This window comes from Pleurodeles waltl, chromosome 8, assembly GCF_031143425.1.
Source record: "Pleurodeles waltl isolate 20211129_DDA chromosome 8, aPleWal1.hap1.20221129, whole genome shotgun sequence".
NCBI classification, from domain to species: Eukaryota; Metazoa; Chordata; class Amphibia; order Caudata; family Salamandridae; genus Pleurodeles; species Pleurodeles waltl.
In genome coordinates, this window is record NC_090447.1 from 80681922 (window position 1) to 80705279 (window position 23358).

General features: G+C 48.3%; 1 protein-coding gene across 3 annotated transcripts in view; it reads left to right on the forward strand.

The window, feature by feature from the left end:
- PDE2A (phosphodiesterase 2A) overlaps positions 1-23358 on the forward strand; it is a 1588440-nt gene that overhangs the window by 995155 nt on the left and 569927 nt on the right. For all 3 annotated transcript variants that reach the window (XM_069203789.1, XM_069203788.1, XM_069203790.1), the window contains one exon: positions 6748-6837. In XM_069203789.1, the coding sequence (XP_069059890.1) occupies positions 6748-6837 (90 nt within the window). The remainder of the gene's footprint in view (positions 1-6747; positions 6838-23358) is intronic.

The window sequence follows — 23358 nt, forward strand, 5'->3', positions numbered from 1 at the left end:
CCTGCTCTGAAGTATCTGTGTAAAGTTATAAATGTCTTTTCGCCCTAAATTTAAGAAGTTTTTTTTTTTTAAAGAAAACTTTGCAGCCTTTGAAACTCCCTTAAATTGCAGGTGCAGGGGTTCTGGCCAGGATTAACTTCAGAGTCTGGTCCGCATTTCCATATCATCTGGGAAATTGGGATCTGCAGTGCCAGGTACAAGTCCGAGCCTAACAACCAGACACCCAAATACTGAGAAAAAACACAACATGGTTCTGGGAACAACATTCTATGTCCGCCTGCTGCCTGACCTACCCTTGCCTGACCCCTGGATCAGTACACGCAGGCCATCCCGAAGTCTGTCAGCAGTTGCGTAACAAAGACCTTCACGTTTCATTACGTCACTGTCTGTCAGGCATCACGAGACCAACTCCGCTCCATCCACCCCCATGCGGAGTGACCAGACCCTTAACCCAATGGCCGAACTGTCCTTGCAACCAAGACATGGATAGGTTGATACCTGCTGCCACCTAGTGGAGGCGCCGTTAGAGGGCCGTTTCCAGATGAAAGACACAATGCAATGCTTAAGAAGCAGCTTCCACACTGTTGGCACCGGCAGCGGAGTAACATGTAGGCGCTCCACAAAACGTCTAAAAAATAATTAAAAACTCAGTGCTCATTTCACAGCCTGCAAAATGAGGAAAGGCCGAGGAGATCAGATTCATGTTCAAACTTGTCATTCACAGAGGACATACAGACCTGAGCAGCTCCGGATGTTTGTGTGCGGGGTTCTTGTACGGGGGGACCTGGCTACAGAGATGTGGGGTGCTGTACATGTTTAAATGAGTAAAGAAAAGGAACTTCAACAGTACAGAGAAACAGGGACAGAAGAAGTAGGGAATGCACAAAATACCAGAAGTGATCAAAGGGGCAAGGGGGCGAAGGAGTTACTAGCTGGCAACGTAGAGTGGATTAATGAAGTGCCTAGAAGACCAAGGAGTTACTGCTTGGGGGAGGAGTGTTAAGAATTAGGATTGGAGAGGAAACTAATGAATGGTAGAGTAATTTACCAGAATATTGTAATTTAAATAGCTTCCTGCAAACGTATTATGTCCAGAAGATCATCGGCCGCAATAGTGTAAAGGTAAAAATGTACAGGTTTAATATGGGCCAATACTACCCTTGAGGGATTCTGGTGACATTCAGAGCCACAAGACAAAAAGCTGAGTAGTTTCCAAGTGTCACAAGACCCCAAGATGATAATATAAGACCATATTACACATTATCTTTTAAGCAGTTTTTTTATTACATGTTTAATTTGGGGTTCGTACTTAATAAAGCTGTTTTCATCAAAGTGATACTAACAATGGACACTGATTGGAATTAGAATGTTTAAGTTTACATTTCAAGCATGAATTGTTGATAAAACAAAGGACAATAGTGAGGACCAGTGGACTTGACTGCAGCATTCACCATATAGTTATGGATCTACCATAGTTGCTACGTAATGTGCCAGATCGTTTCCATAATCTGTAGATTTCACAAAAATGTTGTTTCTAGGTCAAACGGATAAAAATAATACTATCTGGGAATGTGCTACATAATTTGGCTTTCCACCACGTAGTTTAGATAACTTTACAACATAATTCAGATAAACTTTTCAGATAATCCTAGTGGACCTTCTATTCAAGGCGACTGGAATTATGCGGTAGGGTAAAACCAAATTATGTGGCAGGGTTGATTAAATTATGAGGCAAGAAAAGGCAAATTATGCAGTGCAATGCAGCACATTTTGTGATAGTATTACTTCATTGTTTTGTCATTTTTACATGTGTTAACACTGTCTGGGCATTGGTTGCCTTTCATTAGTACCATTTCAATAATCTAATGAAGTGATAAGTAACAGAGAGCTGACCAGTGCCCCAGTGGTGTAACAAAACTGGAGGGGGGGCCGCCTGCAGAGAACACAGAGGGGACCGCCTCCGGACTCACTTAGGCCAGGTGCTGAGGGGGCCCCTAGAGCTTGGGTCCCCCCACAATGCGGGGGCTTTTGTTACGCCACTGCAGTGAACCTTTCCAAAGGGCCTTCCACTGCATGCCAACACATATTGCAGCATTTTTAGTAACTTTTGAACCGTTTGAGCTAGAGACATTTTTTGTTGTTGAATTCTGCAGATTATGCAGCAGAAAATGAATTATGTGGCAAAAGTGACAAATCTATAATTATGCAGAGAATGCCATGGCGGCACAATCAATTAATTCCAGTGGCCCTGCCTATAATGTTATAGCTCTGTAGAGTGGGTATGGGGCTGTATTTATAATGATAAAATCCTATTTCACAGGGAACCATGAAATAATTCATGGTTCCCTGTGAAATATGTCTCTTTATGCCACTGCAATTTGTGCAATAAAAGCACCAGACATGATATGTAAAGATGAAAACAGAAGGTGTTTACTATCGCCCTGTAGTTTCTGATGTAGTCGGTGGCAGGACAGAAGCCGGATTGGGAGATGTCCATCAGGTTTTTGAGATCAGTGGGATCGGTGGAGGGTTTCTTGGGGAGGGTTCTGACCTCCGTGTGCGTCCGGGGAAGGTGGTCCTGGTGATGGATGTGTTGACAATGGCGACGAGTTCGCCTCTGATGTACTTGCTGTTTTATAAGTAAGTTGGGGGCTGAAGGAAACAGTAGGCATGTGGTAACTCATTTTGTCATATAATAAAAAGCTCTTGAAGTGGAGTCTGCGCTAGATGAAGGCATCTATTTTACAGTGAGTTGGGCACAACTTCTGTTGCCTTTCTGAACCAACCTGGAGCCCTGAAAGCGTTTCACTTCTATTATTTCCAATTTTAAGCCCCCTCTCTAATAATGCTAGGGCTAAGCTTTCCGGACCGATGGTCGCCCTATTGCCTGCGGTAATTCAACACAGCTTCCCAGCGCAGTATGTGTCGCTGCGCGCGTTACATTCCCACCACCACTATTAAAGCAAATAAAATGGCAATTATTCGGAGGTACTTCGGCTTTTTACACCTCTTAATCTCCGAAATTAAAATCTCCTGAAGCAGAAAGTCTGTGTCAACATTAGTCATATTTAAAGATTAGAAACAGTGAATCCTCATTGCTGGAAAAGCATCTACTTTCTGTTGCGTTGGACTCACTTTTGCCAACCACTGTTTGAATTTGCAGTTTGTACATTGAAGAAGCAAGCATCTGTCAACAGAGGCTCTTAGATTTGGACCCCCCCCTTCCTACTCTGCCAGGTGTTAAATGCATTTCTATTCAGAAAAGGACCCAAAGCGTTCACTTTCCACTATCCTTTTACTATTTCTTCTCATATGATACAGGGAAGCAAAGTGCTTTACAATTAACAACAGCAAGATCTGGGATAGAAGGTGGTATAGGGAAAATTTAGGAATATGTAGTGAAGAGAGAAAAAGAGATAGTTTAGAAGAAAACGGTGAAACAAAATGAATTAAGGCCAATCGGCAAATATACATTTTAAAATTGAAACATCTACTCATCATAGGTTTTCTCAAAAGACCTGAGTGGTGTTCCATCTTTAAGGATTCAGAAAACTTCCCAAGAGTATGCAGGGACATCTACACCTGTCCTAGATTTCACTGCATAGTCATGTTGCCCTTCGTGGGCATATTCCACTTTTTTTTTTTTTTTTTTATTTGGCAGAAAATATTTTCCCGAAAGCAAATTTCCTTCCTCTTCTATGGAATATGGGGATGTTCAGGGACCCGTTTCATCCCATTTACACACTTTCGGTGCTGTTTTTGGAAGAATAGTTGCATCTGTAAAAGGGAATGGGAGAAGCAATTGGTAGTTTCTTGAATATCTATAAAATGAAAATGTTATGATAGCTCCCTATGCTTAATTTGACCCGGTGGTTGCAGGTGAGGTCCACCCCACCGACACTCTAATTTGGGGACCAGCGCTTATTTTTTTCTTATCAGACTTTAACCCAGAGCAAGGCAGGGAACAGTACAAAAGTATGAAAGGAGGAGGAAGGGCAGGGAAAACAACAGAAAGGACGAAATCAGGGATGAAGAAGAACCATGTAAGAGAGGAATAAAGGGGCAGGAAGCGTATGGTGGTGGATGAACGAAGCATGAGGTGGGATCAAGACTGCGTGGCCTTAGTACTTGGCAGCCCCAACATTTGTCAGCACCCCTTGTATGCTACTGAGAAAAACTTTGGGGACCTGCACTTTTTAATCCCACAACAAATTAAGTACTTGGTCCTCTTCCTTCTCAATTGCCACCTTCTGAGCTGGGTCCACTCTGGTGGGCACCCACATTACCACCCCATACCCTAAGCGTACTGTCATTATAATACAATGCACTGCCGGGATTTTTCACTATATTAAAGTGCGTCTGCAAGGATAAATATCCTCAGATCCTGGTTCTGTCAATCGCAAGCAGTTGTTTTTGGCTATAAGAGTTATTTATGTACCAGCTTCTGTCAGGTTAGTTCTTGCAGGCCTGCCAGCCTCTTCAGTCTGCCCAAAATGCTGTGGTCTCTGGCAAATCCAAAAGAGCCTCAAGCACCCTGCTGGTAACCCGTCGCGCTTTTCACTGTCTGCTGACTCCCAACGAAGACAGAAATGCAAAGCGCGTGAACTGTTATCCTGGACTTTGAGCCGCATTCAAGACTGGGTACCGTTAATGCCAAGCGGCAAAACCAAGCTATATGTACCTGGACTGGCCAACAATCAACAGGTCCTTTTATTTGGCATGTGCCCAGCTCTAGGTATAGAAATTGAGGGGACTTTGGGATTTGCCACATTCTGAAAATCACTACCAGTAGAGATTAGGAAATATTTATATAATTCATTTTTAAAACTATTAAAATATTTTCCAGTTCTGTAGGGTTGGTGTCTTTTCAAGGACTCGCCATTGTCATCATCATATAAACTTTTTTAGATTTTTGAATAAAAATCCTAAAAGTATGCATACAGTACATGGTTAATTAAGAGATACAAGATTAACAAATTCAAATGCAAAAGACAATAAATAAAATTAATCAAAAAGTATCCCAAAGGAAAATACCAGCATTTCAAGTACATATACATAAGGAGCATTTCATAAGAACAAAACATCCTTCAAGAACAAAATACATTAGATACATGTGCAAAAAAGCATCCCCTATTACAAAAATCTAAATCTAGGGGTGGGCGGTGGGCGGTGAGCTCCGCTCCGCTGGTGGAGCTAATGGAGTTTTTGGCACTCTGCGCTCCGCTTGGAGCGCAGGGTTTGACCAAAAACTCCCCTAGCTCTGCCAGTGGAGCAGAGCTCATCATGTGCGCACTGCAGCACAGTTATGGGCCGCACAACGCAAGTGCAGTGTGCACTTGCACTGTGTAGCCCATAACTGGGCTGCAGTGCACACTTGGTCTGACGTCGGCGGCATGGAGCTGCTGCCGGCACCGGCTCCGAATCCAGCTATTCAGGGCTCCGTCCAGCCTCACCAACAGCCCTGGAGCAGGGGGCAGAGGGAGGCAGAGCACCAGGCCGCTGGCTAGTGGCAAAGGGGACCCTGGAGTCGACCTGGACCAGGTAAGACCCTGTTTCCCTGTGTCTTCTGTGTGCACACGGCGGGGAAGGGCGGGTCACAAAAGGCCTGAAACAGCAGCCTTCTCTGGCTATGGCCCAGGCCTTTCGTGCACCGGCCTGCCCTGCGCACACGGGACAGGCTGGTGCACAAGATCCCTGAAATAGCCCTATCCTGAATGCGGCCGATCTTGGAAGCGCTAAGCAGGGTCGGGCCTGGCTAACAAGGCCTGACCCTGCTTAACGCTTCTGAGATCGGCCGTATTAAGGACAGGAAGCCACCAGGGCAGGCAGTACTCCGACGCTCACAGAACTCTGCAGAATTCCACAGAGTTTTAAATCAAGTCCACGGAATTCTGTGGAGTGGAACTCCGGGAGCTCCGCCTACCCCTACTAAAAGCACGTGATGAAAAAGAATCTGCATGACAGAGTACGACATGGCAAGCGTGATCACATACAGTGTGTAAAATGAGGACACCATACAGACCCTAAAATAAAAATTCTAAAACTCTCCCTACGAACAAACCACATACAAAAAAGAGCCTTATTGTCGCAAGCTCAAAACGCCTGATAAAAACCTTCTCACATAAAAACATAATTTGGGTGTTGATAAAAACTGCAAGAATAAAAGTGCTGGCCTCACCTGCCTGAAATTCATATACAACAAGAGGGGCCTATTGACATCTGGGGCAAACAATGTCCCAGTATCAAAGTATCAAAAACTGAAATATTGTCACACGCACATACAGGTAGATTAGATTTTTTTTAGATCAACTTCAGTTTGGGAGCATGAGTGGTGAAACATGCCTAGCCTAAAGCAGGTCAACAGCCGACGATGGCAACTGGACATCTCCATGCATAGTTAAGGTTCCATCCCGCTTACCGACTTCACCAAAATATACTGACGCGTAGAATTCATGCTTAATGCAGAAGCATCCCCATGGTGCTTTTGGTTGGGTTTCCAAATAATAGCACAAATATTGATGTAAAGATATGATCCATCAGATGTTAGTGTAAACTTTCACTGGTACATTCTGTGACATCCATAAATAATGGTGCAAAAATCCCACCAGTGTAAATTAATAAATTTTAGTGCAAAGTTGCTGTGCTGCAAACTGTGATCTGGCTTGTTGTGCGTTATCCTGTTTAATCTAACAGCACTTGAGCAATTTGCACACACCTCACTGATAGTCCTATTTCTCTTTCTCTTAGGATGCCTTGCTGAGTTTGGGGTCCGTCATCGATGTCTCCTGCATTCGGGAAGTCATCAAAGATGCTCTCACCGCCGTCCTCCCAAAAGTGGTAAGCCTGAGGCCAGCGGCCGCCGTCCTTCCTTTTCTTGGCTTGTGATTTGCTTACTCGCCCATGTAGCGCTTCTAATTGACTATTGGGAGCAAGAAATGCGGCCAATCAGCACTTAAAAATTCAGGGACGCAGCATCCCTAAATAATTGATTGTTGCTCGTAGACTCAGCACATTTTCGTGTCCTCTTTACAAGGCCAAATAAAAGTATAAATTGTTGTGCACCAAACTGAACTGACTTGAGCATTTTAAAGGGTAGACTTTTTGCTCTTTTGACATATATTGTATACCTCTTAAATAAGGGCATTTTTTCCTTAACTTAGTTATAGGAAATTGTTTCAATACATCAAACGCAAAATAAAGATAATCTAATTGAAATTTGTATAAGTGAATTAAGTAGAACAAACAGTAAAAAGCTCTATTAGTCACGAATATTTGAAGGCATTTAAAAAAATCAAAATTACAATGTCTGGGAATAATCCCAGGCCTAGATTTAGCCTATAGGATTTGCACCGAGAGGGAGTTCTGGAGAGGAGCTGTTTTTTATGGGGAGGTAACTGAGAAAACCTGTCTCTCCTTTACCAGGAAGTGCATTTCTGGTTAAAATAAAGACTGGAATCAGATCCAAGTCATGGCACCCTACTGAGACAGCAGACATCAGGAGCTTCCATGGAGTGCGTCTGTAAAGGGGGAATATTTTTGCTACTGCAGAGAAGTAATGCTCTGGGACTCTACAGCAGGCACTCAAACAGTTGCAGCATTTTGTCCTATTTTTTTCTCAAAACCTGCTTCTGAGAGCACCTCGAGACCCTCAACCCACCCCTACCGAGGCCTAGGCTTGGTTGCTCGGTCAATATGGACCTAGTAACTGTGCTTCCCACCTCTGATTTGGGTTCCAAGTCTGCCCGTTGCATTTTGCCACTCTACTGGCGAAAGCGCTCTTATAAGGATGAGGATGCCCATAGATGTGCATGCCACGCACATGACCGACTAGCTGGAACCGTAGAGGGCCACTCGTAAGATGCCAGGAGAAATGTAGGCGGTGTCACATTAATTCTCTTTTTTTCAGTTGTGGGAATTATCTAAGATGGCCCATACGTCAAAGAGGATCAGCATCGCTGCTCTGGTCCATCCCTAGCTGCACTTGTAGCACATTACTGAGCCAGGGCTGAGTCTACTGCACACTGCGTTCCGCGGTCCAGCGAGTGCAGACACCTGAAGGACACATCCTGGTCCTTGGATTGCATGCTGCAGGGGTTAACTTGTTAATGTTCAAGGTGCCAGGGTCCTCGTCTGGAGGACACGGCAGCTTGCAACACCCTTTGCCCCTGCCATCACCGCCAGTGACAGTACCTACACAATTACTAACACCACACTCCTTCGAGTGTGACAATTCACACTATTCAAGGCCACCAAATCTTTAAATAATGGCTTGGGTGGCAGGTATTAGTGATTGTTAACATATTAAATTAATAAACAGCTATTGGTGTGCTCGTACCCAAATTGGCAGACAGCACCACCGTGTGTCAGACTGTTACAAGCGCCGCTGCCAAGAACTGAGTGCCGGTGCTGAGCACTGGGAACCACCTGCTCAAATTAAGCACTGCTGTGCTGGAAACCTTAAGTCAATTGGCTACACCCCAAACACCCATCAAGACATGGAAAACCTTTTGCACCACTGTTGGGTCTACACATCATGGGGTTTTGTAAAATGTCAGAGGTGTGGAAAGCGCGGCTGTCACATTTGGGAATACTGTGCACCCAGTGCTTAATTTGTAAATAAAAACGTGCCGGTGCTCAAAGCCCTCCTCTCAAACACGCAGCTGCTGCAATTAAATGTGAGAACAGGGAATACTGAGGCAGCATAATTTTGAAGCCATCTCGGGCCACTTCGTTACATTTACAGCCACTCCCTCCCTCTCAGCTCACTCTTGCAGCTAAGGGTAATCTGACCATTATTTCAAGGTAAGAGAATACGCTTTGAAAGAGGCTGGAGCCATTACACGACTGTAAAATCAAACACCAATGGAAACACAGGCAATTGGAATGTGACGTCACTTTGCCCCACTCACAGGGTTTCCGGTTCTCTTACTCTCCACTTATAATGACCAAACATCCCTTAGTCGAAGAGATGCATGGAATGCTAAGAGGACAGTTTTCTGAAGGGGCTGGGGGTTCCTGATGTAATTGTGTTTTTTCTTTTGGGGTGGTTATTTTTGTTAAGCAGTTTAGAAGAGAGACACTATTGTCTTTGTAAGTACATTGTTTTCCTGTGTAATGTGCGTGCACGTTCTGAATGAACAGCTAGGGAATCCCATCCACGGCTCCAGCCTGTAACATTTTCATGTAGTCAAAATGCTAGAGAGGGGCCGGTTCCTTAGAGTTTGTGAAGAGAGGGGCCGGTTCCTTAGAGTTTGTGAAGAGAGTGGGTGGTCATTGTTTGGGTGTCAACCTCTTCTTAAACCAGGAACTGCGGAAGAACAGCATGGTGCCATGACATTCTGTTACTGAGATGTTTCGGGCAAGACTTGAGCTTTCAGATGCTCTTGTTAGCCAAAGTACCAAAACGATGTGGCAGACTGGATTTAATAACACGATCAGAATTTAACATAGGAGAACTTAGAAACTGAAACCGAGAAAGGAAAACAAAGCAGCTTACAATTGTAATTTTACCGGCACATCTGCTTAATTAAAATAAAGACATGTTTCGGCAAGCTATGGGCATAATCCGGCGAAGATATCCCCTGGAGGTTTTCCAGTGAAAGAGAAGTGTAATCTGGGTCGCCAAAGCTCTATAATTCCTGAAGTGTCCTTGAAACAAATCATAGTCAGGTTTGTCTTAAAAAATGCTGATCTTAGTTACATTTTTGAGATGTAGCAGTACATTTGAAAGCGACACATACTGTAGCTATATACAATATATAATATTTGTGGACATCATATGGATATCCCATTCGAGTCTGTACAGTTCAAGGCCCATTCACTCACGGAAACACAGGTTAATGTAGTGACTCGTCAATGTACTGCTAGCCTTCCTGTGAAACAGTGTCCACAAAAGTTTGGTAATCCTTTCGACAAAAATCAACCGCCACAACGTTTCGCACGTCATTGTGTTAAAAATCCAGTGAACCAACTACAGAAGGGCCCGAATATTTGAGTAACATTCAATTCAAACTCATTCAGGGACCCACTCCCACAAACATTCCAGAGCGAGTACCTTTGTGGTTAGGATGGCCGTGAACCATAGGTATGTGCCATGGAATAATCAACCCATGATGAAATGAAGGCCCTGGTGCCATACTGGGGTTGGCAGAGAAGATGAATGAAAATATATTTTTCAGCTGTCTAGGGCAGAAGAAATAGAATGGCACAACTGCTTAACGTTGACCAGTAAGGCGAGATGCGTCCCTGCGGCCCTGCCCCCCTCATGCCCCCATTTGCTCTTCCCTCTCGCCTCCCAGCTGCTCCTTCCTCCCATCTCCCCTTCTTAATGGCGGCCGCTGCGCGTCGCAGTGAGTGACCTCCGACCTGCTTTTAGGGTCTAGAGCTCGCTCCCCACGTGCGCAGCTCCACCAAGTTCTGCCCGTGTCCTTCACCCCGCCCACGCTGCTGTCGCGTGTTCGAGGCCCTCCACCACCCGCAGGCACCCGCCTGCGCCTCATCCCTGGGTTCTAGTGGGCTGCTCTGGTAAGCGTTCCTAGAATTGTGCCTTATTTTCTGTGCTTTTACTTTATTGTGCCTTATTTCCTTTGCTTGTACTTCATCTGTGCTGTTTTTTGCCCCTTCTGCTCTGTGCCCCTTGTGCTCCTTTTTTTGGCTCTACTGAGCCATTTCTGCCTCTCTGCCTCCCGCCGCTGCGTTCCTGCGGCCCCACCCCCCTCTCGCCCCGTTCGCTCTTCCCTCCCACCTCTCAGCTGCTCCTCCCTCCCACCTCCCCTTCTTAATGGCGGCCGCTGCGCGGCCACGCCGCTGGCGCACCAGAGGCAAGCCTGCCTGCACCTGTCCGCACCTGGACCACGCCCAGCACCAGTCCCCCTGGCCCACTGGGCCCCGCACCACCAGACGCCGCTACACAGCCAGTGACCTCCACTCCCTCAATCCTGGACGCTCCTCCGCCTGCTTCCAGTCCACTCCGAAGCACACCAAGGGACCCTTCTCCTGCACAGATGGCAGCTTCACCTGCACCATAACTACCAAGCACCGCAACAGACCCGCCGACAACCACCTCAGCTGCATTCTCCTCAACACCCGCTCCGTCCACAAACACACAATTGAACTCTGGAACCTACTGACTTCATCATCACCTGACGTCGCATTCCTCACCGAAACCTGGATGAACTCAGCCTCGGAACCCGACATAGCCATAGCCGTCCCTGAAGGATACAAAATCACAAGAAGAGACCACACCAACAAACCAGGAGGAGGATTCGCCATAGTCCACAAAAGCACCATCAGAGTTTCAACCAGCACCCACGACACCCTCAACCCCGCCGAGCACCTCCATTTCAAAATTCACATCAACGCCAACACCACCCTCAGAGGAACACTGGCCTACAGACCCCTGGGCCCCTGTCCTCACTTCTGCTACGCCATTGCCGACATCATCAGCGTCCAAGCCCTCGCCTCAACAGACTACATCCTCCTTGGTGACCTGAACTTTCACTTAGAAAACACCAATGATATCAACACCACCAACCTGCTTGACAACCTCGACAACCTCGGCCTCAAACAACTCGTCTTGTCACCCAGTCACACCGCAGGCCACACACTCGACCCCATTTTCTCAGCCAGCAGCCACATCTCCTTCAGCCACACCACCGAACTCCACTGGACCGACCATCACTGCATCCATTTCTCCTTACAGAAGCCAGTAACTCACCACCACCCTACACAACCCCCCGCCGCTACTGGAGCAAAATCTCAACAAAACAGCTGGTCTCCACCCTCGCCCAGGCCCCATCTCCTGGGACCCCAGACCCCAACACAGCCGCCGCCAACCTGCATTAATGGATAGACGACTGCGCCAACACCCTCTCGCCGCTCAAACAACCCTTAGACACCCACTACAGTACCAAAGCTAGCGGTTTCACCCCCGACTTACAGGCCTCCAAACGGGAATGCCGAAAAATGGAGAAAATCTGGTGCCACAAACCTACCGAATCCAACCACATCACCCTCAAGACTGCCATCCGCAAACATCACCAGCTGATCCGCACCACCAAAAGAACCTACTACCTAAGCCGCATAGACACCAACGCTCACAAAAGCAAAGAGCTCTTTGGCATCATCAAAGAGCTCTCCAACCCCAGGCCCTGCTCCAATGAACCCCCACCATCTCAGGAGTTCTGCAACTCCCACGCCACCTATTTCTGTCGAAAGATCGAAGACATCCACAACAGCTTCAACCCCCAGACCCACCAGCCAACCACAGACAGCCACGACCCCAACGCACCAAGCAACACCAACCTCCTATGCGCCTGGACCCACGTCAACAATGAAGACACCGTCAACACCATGGCCTCCATCCACTCCGGCTCCCCCTATCTTCTATAAAGCCAGCAATATCATCGCCCCCCACCTCTGCGCCATCATCAACAGCTCCTTTGAGACAGCCACCTTCCCAGAGAGCTGGAAACACGCCAATGTCAACGCCCTGTTGAAGAAACCCAAGGCGGACCCAGATGACCCCAAGAATTACCGGCCCCTTCCCAGCAAAGGTCATCGAGAAAATTGTGAACAGCCAACTATCCCGCTTCCTGGAAGACAACAAGGCGCTCAACATCTCCCAATCCGGATTCCGCAAGAACCACAGCACTGAGACCGCACTCATCGCTGCTACGGAAGACATCAGGACCATGCTCGACGAAGGTGAAACCGCAGCGCTCATCCTCCTGGACCTCTCCGCAGCCTTCAACACCGTTTGTCACCACACCCTTCGCACACGCCTCCACAACGCCGGGATACGCGGCAAGGCTCTCGACTGGATCTCTTCATTCCTCTCCGGCAGAACCCAGAGAGTCCGCCTTCCGCCTTTTCTGTCCGAAGCCTCCAAGACCATCTGTGGCATCCCTCAAGCATTCTCCCTCAGCCCAACGCTTTTCAACGTCTACATGGCCCCACTCGCCAACATCGCATGAACCCACCACATCAACACAGTATTCTACGCAGACGACACCCAGCTGATCCTCTCCCTCATAAAAGACCCTACAACCGCAAACAACAACCTCCACAATGGACTTCACGCCATCGCCAACTGGATGGAATCAAGCCGCCTCAAGTTAAACTCTAACAAGACAGAGATCCTCATCTTTGGCACCGACCTCTCAGCTTGGAACGACTCCTGGTGGCCTGCCTCCCTAGGAACCACACCCACCACTCAAGCACGCAACCTAGGATTCATCCTGGACTCAGCATTTAGCATGACTCAGAAGGTCAACACAATCTCCTCTTCCTGCTACATCACCCTTCGCATGCTCCGCAAGATTTTCAAATGGATTCCCGTCGAAACCAGAAAAACAGTCACTCACGCTCTTGTCAGCAGCCGATTAGACTACGGAAACGCACTCTACGCGGGAACTACGGCCAAACTCCAAACGAAAATGCAACGAATTTTTGACATCCCGCGCCGCGACCACATCTCAGCCCACCTCAGAGACCTACACTGGCTACCCGTAACGAAGAGGATCACCTTCAAACTCCTCACCCACGCACACAAAGCCCTCCACAACACTGGTCCAGCCTACCTCAACAACAGACTCACCTTCCACACTCCCACCCGCCATCTCCGCTCCGCCAGCCTCACCCTCGCCTCCGTCCCCTGCATCCGCCCCACCACTGCCGGAGGGAGATCCTTCTCTCACCTCGCCACCAAGACCTGGAACTCCCTACCACTCCACCTACGCCAGACCCAAGACCTCCTGACATTCAGGAAATGCCTCAAAACATGGCTATTCGATCAGTAGCTCCCCACCCCCCCAGCGCCTTTAGACCCTGACGGGTGAGTAGCGTGCTTTATAAATCTCTTCATTAATTGATTGATTGTCAGAATTGACTCCAAGAGTTTTGAAGCCCTGTGGCCAGGCCTAGGAGGTCAAGTACCCCAAAATGACCAACCTAAAAATCCTAGTATCAATATCATTCAATTTTAAGAGTTATCATGGATCCTCCAAGAGTGGACAGCGGCGAAAACTCACCCCAAAAAATTAAATGGAGTTTTTGTCCAGGCACAGTAGCTTTTAGACACTACCAACACAGCATATGGTATAGGTAAAAGGCAAGAAGACTTACATCTGCTTCTAGGCACAGCGTAGTCATCCAGCTGGCAGGATGGCTTTCCATGTGGGGCAGATACTCACCGTAGTGCCATGTCATGATGATGACACAAGTACCCACTAACAATACTGTCCCGCCCACAGCTAGCACTCTGTCCCGAGACCTGCACAGGAAGGGAGGGTTAGCACATTCTATCGCCAAACATAGCGTGGACAATACAGGGAGAGACAAACCCTACCCAAGAGTAGCGGGATAATGTAACAGAAAGGAATCTCACACTAATGATTAAAGCCGTGCAAGTTCTCACCTAAGGATCATCTTCCATGGTGACCCCTGAGAATTTACAAGACCTAGAGCATAAAATGCCTTCCAAGCGGCATCGAAATTCACTAACTTCCAAAACGACTTCAAGGTACATCTCGTCAAAGAGATTAAAAAAAATTGAAAAATGTGACCAGCCATCACCCTATCCACATAACGAAGGAAGTGAAAAATTGCTAGCATTTGCGTTTTTGTAGGGTAACTTTAGTCTAATTTTGTAGGATGCTCAGAAACGCTGCTATGTTTTGGAGCGCGGGTAACTGCAGGGTTAAGTTGTCTCTTCCTCCAAAGATCAGCTTGTCTCTCTGTTCATAGCTCCAGGGATTGATAGATCCCTGCAGACCTGGCTCCAAGACTCCAATTAACTTGAAACTGTGATACGTTGCTTACAGCTGCAGGAGAGGATTTCATCCAAGTAAATACAAATCTTTGTCTGAACTGGTTCTCCCAGAACTACTTCTGAGACAGGGGAGGACTGAACCTGCAGTAAATATTGGAAGAGTGGTGTTTACTGGGAAGCTGACAGTACCTTCCTACAGGAGAAGTGCAAAAAGAGAATTTTGATAAATCTTTCACAGGCCTTCATCTTCAGCATCAAGAGCTGTTTTAGCTCAGTTAGTAACTTTTCTTATGGATTGTACTTTTAAATCTTCTATCTCCTGACTAGTTAGCAAGTCTCTGGTTGTTACGAATGCCATATTGTACTGCAAAGCTCTTTATTTTCAGCGTGGTGTCTGGTAATTGCCTCCCTATTGTAACATAAGCCATTGACACTATCAATGTACTTGTTGATGAGGAACACAACTCTGTTCTCTGAATCCCTTTTGTGATTGAAATTGGCCTGCATTAAGTTATTCTGATGGCAGACGGGCCATGTCGGCGCTGCACAGAACGCCTATTCCGCAAGTGATCGCCGAGCGGGAAGCGTGGCACCCATGTTTTGTTTCAAGGGTCATGGCACCTTCTAGAAACCTGCATTATTTTGTAGACATGCGTATGCTAACAATCTCTATTCAAAGAGGAGAGGAAATGCAGACCTAATTTTATCCTCTCCCCATGCTATTAGCTATGAGTCATTGTTGTACTGGAAGAATGTCAGATGCAAAGTATTGTGGGCTCTTTGGAAATAGATCACTAAGCCAAGGCGTGTTGGGTTCTGGCACCGCCTGCTTTCTGTCGGAAGCAGCTGACAATTCGTCTTCCATTTGCTCATACCATTGTGGACTTCATCGAGTTGCCAATCTCCCACGTCTCGATGAAAAATTGATTTGAAGGTGACACTGACCCAGTCAGACAAAACCAAACAAAAATGGACATAGATGTTCCCAGTTAGCATTAGTAATTGCAATATTCCTTAATGTATTGTTGAAGGACACTGTGTGCTAGGCCTAGCCAAAAAACACAAGAAGGACTGCCTGTGAGGGACACAGAAGGCCATGTCCGCCCTAACACTAGAGATACTGTCAGGACTAGGGAGTGGTTGGTTGTGCTTAGTAAGGAATGAATGCCAGTAAGGAGCAGACGGGTGTTACATATGCAACCATAGTCTCAGAGGTCACTGGCCCTCAGATGTCATGAAGGCAGCAACGAGACTTTAAAGGAAACAGCTGTCAGAGCCATGCCATCCCCCCCTTGCCCTGGTCTTTATCAGCAAACTGGCGATTCTTGAGGGCCAAATGATGGGGCAATAGGTCAACCATGCAATGCCATTGGTGAGTGGTATTGTTACATCATTTTTGCTTCCTATGACATTCTGCTGAATCACATCAAAGTTTTGAGAGTTGTGGCAGGTCATGCTGGATCCAAGCTAGTTTGCAAGTATCCATGCTTGATGATCTGTTCCAAGGTGAGAGGACCTGTCAGTAAGGGTGGGCGATATATTCTTCTCCACTGGCGGATCTGGCAAACGTTTGGCCACTGTGCATTACAAGCATTGCGCGGAGTTCCAGCCAAATTCTGCCAACCGTTGCCGCTCGAAAACAGTAAGCTGGCGAGCACAAGTGAGATTTGGCACCCCCACATGTACAGATGCTCATCTTTGAATGGTTAAAAATCACTCAACCTTGGCCACTGTATTAGTAGCAGGCAGTGGACAGAGCACTAGGAGTAAGGTGGCAGTGGGGGAGGGCAGGATGTTTAATAAACAGAGCAGTGAGTGGGCGAATGGGAAGCAGGGAGCGCAAGGAGAGTGAAAGAGGGAGGAAAAAATGATCCTTCTAGCTCTGCAGTGCTATTTCTTGAGATCACCAGTGGAATCGAGTGGAGTCCAATCAGAAAATAATGAGACACAGATGCTTCTTTGGGAAGGAAAAGTGCAAGAAGAGGGAGGAAAGTCATGGAATCAGGAGAAGGGAATGTAGGTGGATAAAGTCAAGCAATCATGGGCAATGGACAAACCCAGAGGCCACTCTAAGGAAAGGGACACAATAGGTCTCTTGTCAGAAGGCAGCTAAAGCTGTCAGTAGGCAAGCCCTAATAAAGGAAAGTGATTCCACTCACAGAAACACTTGATAAACCATAATGTTTTTTTTTTAACAATACATTTCGATATGAAATATTCTTAAAAGAAAAAGTACAAAAAAATACAAAAATATATTTTTCCTATTGTTTCAGTTTCAGACAAAATTTGATCACTGATTCTTCTTGTTCATAAGCAAAAGCAGAAATGTAATGGAAATAGCATATTCCGTAGAGAAGAACAGGAGAGATGATGAGGGAGAGGCAATATATAATAAAAATAAATGGACCAAACATGCATTATAGAGAAATAAATGCATGTGCTGTGCTCAATGGAAGATTTGATTTCTAGTTTTGCTCATTGTTGGTTCCTAAGAGAGTCGGTGGCGTTGCTTTTATCGCTGGCCTGTGATTTTGTTTCAGAGTGGCATTATGTCTGAGTGCACTTAGCTTGATTTGTTCACAAAGCATCTTGCGAGCAGGGAGCTCTATTTCAGGTGAACACCGGTGATACTGATTGTTCTCGTTCATCCATTGCGGCGATCGGCTGCAAAAAACCTCCTCCCGGCTCCATCAATTGAGACCCTCTGGGGCCCCAAGTCAGGCATGCAAGATGGCCTGCACAGTACGTGCTTATGGGGTCCCCAATCCTAGCCGGGAGTGTTGCTTCCCTCCATTATCCTCTCCCGCCCTTCCCTCAGGGCCACCCGAACCCCAATCTACTTGCTGTACCAAACAATAACAAAGGAAGAACTTGGGGGGGGGGGGAGAGGGCTTCAGGTTTGTCCTCTCTCTTGCCCTGCCCTCTGTTCTGCCTCTAATGCTACTGATGGCGGACACTGCTGCCCTCTAGTGGCCCATTTTGGTGCTTTCCTGTTCATCTTTGAAAATAAGATTTTCGCCGGTGGGTATTTACTGGAGGAAATCAGTTGAAACCGAAAACTGGAAAACCCTGACGTATCTGTAGTAAGCAACAAAATATAGCACAATAACATACGCAAAACGGCATGGCATAACACAGCAAAACAGTGAAAACAAAACGCAGCATAATTACAAGGAAAAGGCAGCACTTGTGCCTTCCTTGCCTGTGTTTCAGTAGAAGCACTTATACTGGGACATCTAACCTGAGGGGAAAGGTGTGGTTTCCTGGCTAAATCTAGAGCACTCAGTAAGAAGGGAGTGGCTGCCATAGGGTGTGTAGGGGAGAAGAAACGTAAAGTAATTAGGCTCAAGACACGGTATCTATGGTACGCTATGTTACGATATGTTTTGCTATGTGATATATGTCGTCATATCATCTTATGCTATACTATGTTTATTATGTTATGTTGTTGTGTTATGCTGCGTTCCTTTGTATGTGTAATACAAATTGCGTAGCCTCATTGCTTCTAGGCTCTTGAGAGAGCCCCTTTCCAGGGAGAGGGGTCTAGTTACAACAACTGACCCCCTCCCTGAGACAGTGAAAGAACCAGCTGTTATAAATGCAACAATTGCAGTGGATGTGTCATCAGTGCATCGTGCCATCATTCTCAGAGATGCTGCAAATACAAGCATGGCTAGAGTAGAAGATACATTCACTTGAAAGTGCACATTTGTACATTTATCACAAAAAGTGCTTGATTTGAGATGGTGGTTGCCAGTGGGGCCCACTGACACTTATTTTTAGGGACTGTTGCTTCTTTTTCCCTATCAGATGTTGATCCCAAGCAAAAGGGAGGGAAACATACACAAAGCAGAAAGAAGTAGGAAGAGGGAGACGGAGACATCGTCACAAAGGGGTGTGCATGGAAGGGCCGTGACATCGATTCACGACTACGCAGCTTAGGTATCAAGTGTTCCGACTTTGAAGATCACCAGCTGTGGGTTGCTGAGCACATTTTGGGCACCGGCATTCATTGTTTTACAATTTAAGCACTAGTTAGAGTGCAGAAAAAGGACTGCTTAATGCAGTACATGTGCATCAGGCACTGCAGGTGGTGGCAGGATGTGCTATTTTGGGGATTGATGGCTACCTTGTGTCCGAAGAGTGTGAGGGATGCAGCTTTGTAGCTATCTGATGCTGAGGGCCTGGGATGACGATTTCAGTGCCGTTTTTGACCCATTAGGTTTGAGGCCACTGGTACCCATCCAGGTTTCAATGGTTCGTGGTCCTTTTAATATGGCTGTGAGTTGTTCGGACTTCACTGACACCCTTAGGCAGATTTGTGTGCTGTCTTTAAAGGTCTGGTATTAGATCTGATGGGTGCAGAAGATGTCCATGTGGTGCTTGATGTAGGTGTTGAACAGTAAGGGGGTAAAGAGGGGGACAGTGTAACCCCACATAAGACTACACAGGAGCTGTGGATAGTTGGGTAATGGCCTCTCTTTGGGAAGCCCCTTCACTTCTGACACACACATGACTTTGGTGCAGGCTGATGCACAACGAGGAGAAACTCAAACGAGTGATGCTGAGACGGACTTCTGTCCATTCCAGCATGTGAGACATTGCGGCGAGGATGCGAGAGAGCCCCTGTGCTGCTCCCACAGCCTATGCAAGGAAGAGCTCGGTGGAGACATCCTGTGCTGAGCAGTTATCAACCCTCAGAGGTCTCCTTCATCACTAACGCGTGGGACAAAGGGCAGAATCAAAGGGGGTTCTGACGGCGAATGGACCAGGACAGGACCTGACCTTGCTGTCCGCCCATTACTGCTGCTGGGCTAAGGACTCAGTGAAACATTTCATTTCAGCATCTTTGGTGCCATCCATCAATTAGTCACTCCTGCTCAGGTGGGTTTCTTTACAGTGAAGGGACTTTGGAGCAATCCTGTGTCATCCAACAGATGTGCCCTCATCTGTCAGAAAGCAGCGGTGTCCGATGAAGCACATGCAAGCATGGATACATGAAACATTTTCAGGATATCCTTGTGAGAAAAAATTATGGCCCATATTTATACTTTTTGACGCAAAACTGCGCCAACGCAGTTTTGCGTCAAAAAAATTAGCGCCGGCTAACGCCATTCTGAAGCGCCATGCAGGCGCCGTATTTATAGAATGACGTTAGCCGGCGTTAGCCGACCGGCGCTGCCTGGTGTGCGTGGAAAAAAAACACGTACACCAGGCAGCGCCGGCGTAGAGGAAAATGGCGTATGGGTGTCTCAAAATGGGGCAAGTCAGGTTGAGTCAAAAAAATCGCCTTAACCTGATTTGCGCCATTTTTTTACGACGCCGATCCCCCATTAACATGACTCCTGTCTTAGCAAAGACAGGAGTCATGCCCCCTTGCCCAATGGCCATGCCCAGGGGACTTCTGTCCCCTGGGCATGGTCATTGGGCATAGTGGCATGTAGGGGGGCACAAATCAGGCCCCCCTATGCCACAAAAAAAAAAAAAAAACTTACCTGAACTTACCTTAATGTCCCTGGGGTGGGTCCCTCCATCCTTGGGTGTCCTCCTGGGGTGGGCAAGGGTGGCAGGGGGTATCCCTGGGGGCAGGGGAGGGCACCTCTGGGCTCATTCTGAGCCCACAGGTCCCTTAACGCCTGCCCTGACCCAGGCGTTAAATTCAGACGCAAATGCGGGGTTTTTTGCCCCGCCCACTCCCGGGCGTGATTTTTGCCTGGGAGTATAAATACCATGCACATGCCTGGGAGTCATTTTTTTAGACGGGAACGCCTCCCTTGCATATCATTAACGCAAGGAAGGTGTTCACACCAAAAAATGACGCTAACTCCATGAACTTTGGCGCTAGACGCGTCTAACGCCAAAGTATAAATATGGAGTTAGTTTTGCGTCGAAATTGCGTCGAAAAAAACGACGCAATTTCGGCGCAAACCGAGTATAAATATGCCCCTATATACAATGAACCTAAAATTAACCTTTTACGTAGACTGAGGCTAACATCAAAACCTGGCATGGATCTGACTCTCTTGTCCCTGCACTGGGCACCACTGCCGGAGGGGACATGGGAGATGAATGGGAGCAGATGGAGACTCTGAACGTGGTAGTCAATGAAGAGGATGTAAAATATTGTACTGATGCAACATGTCCAAGGAGCTGAGGAAAACTTCACCCAGATGTGGACAGTTTCTGACCACCCCCTTACGGTCCAGCCTGTGGAGTGAGATGGTTCACATGCTTCAAAGGGCGCTCCTCGGGACCAGTGATAATGAGCAGGAGGGCAGATCGCACCCAACACCACGATGTGATGGTTTTGCATTGCTTGAACTGTTGGGGATCACCAGCAGTAAAATGTGACTGAGCTGACATGGGCTCGGAGCAGAGGACGGGGTACAGGGGACGGGGTACAGAGGACGGGGTACAGTGCTGCCAGGCACATGGACACGGAGCAGAGGACGGGGTACAGAGCTGCCAGGCACATGGGCTCGGAGCAGAGGACGGGGTACAGAGCTGCCAGGCACATGGGAACGGAGCAGAGGACGGGGTACAGTGCTGCCAGGCACATGGGCACGGAGCAGAGGACGGGGTACAGAGCTGCCAGGCACATGGGCACGGAGCAGAGGACGGGGTACAGGGGACGGGGTACAGAGGACGGGGTACAGAGCTGCCAGGCACATGGGCACGGAGCAGAGGACGGGGTACAGAGCTGCCAGGCACATGGGCTCGGAGCAGAGGACGGGGTACAGAGCTGCCAGGCACATGGGAACGGAGCAGAGGACGGGGTACAGTGCTGCCAGGCACATGGGCACGGAGCAGAGGACGGGGTACAGAGCTGCCAGGCACATGGGCACGGAGCAGAGGACGGGGTACAGTGCTGCCAGGCACATGGGCACGGAGCAGAGGACGGGGTACAGAGCTGCCAGGCACATGGGCACGGAGCAGAGGACGGGGTACAGAGCTGCCAGGCACATGGGAACGGAGCAGAGGACGGGGTACAGTGCTGCCAGGCACATGGGCACGGAGCAGAGGACGGGGTACAGAGCTGCCAGGCACATGGGCACGGAGCAGAGGACGGGGTACAGAGCTGCCAGGCACATGGGCACGGAGCAGAGGACGGGGTACAGGGGACGGGGTACAGAGGACGGGGTACAGAGCTGCCAGGCACATGGGCACGGAGCAGAGGACGGGGTACAGAGCTGCCAGGCACATGGGCTCGGAGCAGAGGACGGGGTACAGAGCTGCCAGGCACATGGGAACGGAGCAGAGGACGGGGTACAGTGCTGCCAGGCACATGGGCACGGAGCAGAGGACGGGGTACAGAGCTGCCAGGCACATGGGCACGGAGCAGAGGACGGGGTACAGGGGACGGGGTACAGAGGACGGGGTACAGAGCTGCCAGGCACATGGGCACGGAGCAGAGGACGGGGTACAGTGCTGCCAGGCACATGGGCACGGAGCAGAGGACGGGGTACAGAGCTGCCAGGCACATGGGCACGGAGCAGAGGACGGGGTACCGTGCTGCCAGGCACATGGGCACGGAGCAGAGGACGGGGTACAGAGGACGGGGTACAGTGCTGCCAGGCACATGGGCACGGAGCAGAGGACGGGGTACAGGGGACGGGGTACAGAGGAAGGGGTACAGTGCTGCCAGGCACATGGGCTCGGAGCAGAGGACGGGGTACAGAGGATGGGGTACAGAGCTGCCAGGCACATGGGCTCGGAGCAGAGGACGGGGTACAGTGCTGCCAGGCACATGGGCACGGAGCAGAGGACGGGGTACCGTGCTGCCAGGCACATGGGCTCGGAGCAGAGGACGGGGTACAGAGCTCGGGGTACAGAGCTGCCAAGCACATGGGCTCAGAGCAGAGGGTGGGGTACAGAGCTGCCAAGCACATGGGCTCAGAGTAGAGGACGGGGTACAGAGCTCGGGGTACAGTGCTGCCAAGCACATCCAGCACCCCATTCTTCCCTGAGTGGAATGTGCACAGTCACCCACAGCAAAGTTCTTCCGATTTGTGAGTCAGGATGCTTTCCGTCTGCACCCCGCCCCCTACTTTTTGTAGGATTCGGGAAGAATCCCAGGAGCATCCGTAGCTGACCTGATGTACTGAAAAGTGGAAAATTAATGCATGCAGAATTTCCCCCCGATAAAAATTGTGCTGCTTAAAGTCTCACACATATGAGCAGATGCACATCACAACACAATAAAACAAAGGAGCATTGGAATATTTGTTGTTACACCCTAAGGAAAATATTTTGCACTATTTAAGCCTCAATTAAATTTGGAGGTCGTCTACACTCCGACTCAGAAAACAAATCTTCCCCTGCTGAAAACAGGAGCAAATTTGCGACCTTTTCAGTTTGGAAAGCCACACACAAGCAGAATGTGAATACCCATTCAACTTTTAAGTTTGTGGTGTTTACCCACTTTTACAAGTAAGACCTCACAGACCGGTCCGTCACCCTCCAAAGCCTGTCCAGCTATGGCACTCCTCTGAGAGACCGGCTGCCACACTGGTCCTCTGACAGCAGTCCAAGCGGGCACTAGTCCTTGCAATCAGACCAGTGCTGGTACCTCCTTCAGTGCCAGCAGG